The following is a 1,337-nucleotide window of genomic DNA, read 5'->3' as shown; positions in this document are numbered from 1 at the left end:
GATGACTCAAGCAACCAGTGGTCAGGGCTGCAGAGACAGGAACCTCCTCACTATGCGTGCGGTTTCTAAAATAACCGCCTTTTGAATCGGACCCTTATTCCAAATGTCTAGCGAGAACTTCTTAAGATGTTGGTCGAAGCCCTTCGCTATTAACTATTATTATAATATTTATTACTATTGTATTTAAAAGTTATAAAGATTGGCGTTAAAATTAAATTACTCATTATTATATTTTCAATTATAGCTTGGTTATTAAACCATAAATGTTTCAAATAAAACCATTTTAAAGTATAATCGAATTATAAAAATATTTTATAAAGAAAACATCACTGCATAAACACTTAGATAAACATTAATAAACTTCCAAGACGATCCAAAACGACGTATAGAGCCCATAAAAAGCTACAATATGGCAGCTAACAGCGTTATCGTATACCATTCGTGTGGATTCGTTAACACTCAGCATCAGCTCTCACGATTTACCGAGATTTTTCTCTCTCCGTATACAATTTTTCGTTGAAAGCTTTTTCATACCAAACATATTTAGATGTTTGGAAGGCAAAATGTACTTTTATATTTTACTTGCGAGCGAAATGCTTAATATTTTTATTTGTACATTTTTATTATGTCACACAATTTATTAGGATTTACATTAAAATGTTTGGAAAAGTGAACGTTACTAGTTTAAGAAATGATAACATAATCAGTATGTACTCAAATATGTTTGGATACATTCATATTTTCATATTCACAGGAAATATCCATACATAGTTATATCTAAATTAGGTATTTCCATATAAGATTAGGAGATCAAAAGGTTTCAGGAAATACCAAAATATAAACTCAACGAAAAATTTCAATTCCTGTTTATTTAAGTGTAATTATTTGTTATTAGGTTGAACTGACAGCAAACCATTCAGAAATAGCAAAAAATGGCCTAAGAAGATTATGGGGTGTTCCCGACACATCGGCCTACGTGGGCCATCTGTTCCGTATGGAAATACCCAAAGAAGCTTTCTCCGGTGACGTCGTAGCTTACAAGGTTCAAAATTGTATTTGACATCAAAACCTTCATAATTTTTAATTTAATCCAATCCTAACCTTAAACATTTTTTGAGATAAAAAAAAACTGAACATTTGTGGATTTTTTACAATATTTCTTTACTTTATCTCACACAAAATAACTGAAAAAGATAAATAGTCACCACCATGTATGGAATTTAACATTCATTTTTTATAAAAGAAGGGGGCAAGTGAGTGGCGGCAACATTAAGGTGATCAAAGTCCCACAATAACTACAAATGTGTGCTAGTGATAGCTAGTGATAGTTTGTTTGC

The 1,337-nt window shown here is 31.6% G+C and overlaps 1 protein-coding gene across 1 annotated transcript in view; it reads left to right on the top strand.

Annotated features, from left to right (window-relative positions):
• The window catches only part of LOC106102089 (dystroglycan), a 51,842-nt gene that overhangs the window by 31,639 nt on the left and 18,866 nt on the right, over positions 1 to 1,337 (top strand). The window contains exon 4 of the mRNA XM_013281498.1: positions 896 to 1,042. Coding sequence (XP_013136952.1) covers positions 896 to 1,042 — 147 coding nt within the window. The remainder of the gene's footprint in view (positions 1 to 895; positions 1,043 to 1,337) is intronic.

The sequence above is a fragment of the Papilio polytes genome, unplaced genomic scaffold (assembly GCF_000836215.1).
Source record: "Papilio polytes unplaced genomic scaffold, Ppol_1.0 DF823923.1, whole genome shotgun sequence".
In the NCBI taxonomy this organism is placed as follows: domain Eukaryota; kingdom Metazoa; phylum Arthropoda; class Insecta; order Lepidoptera; family Papilionidae; genus Papilio; species Papilio polytes.
The sequence above is the reverse complement of the archived record's forward strand: the minus strand, read 5'-3'. Positions and strand labels throughout refer to the sequence as shown.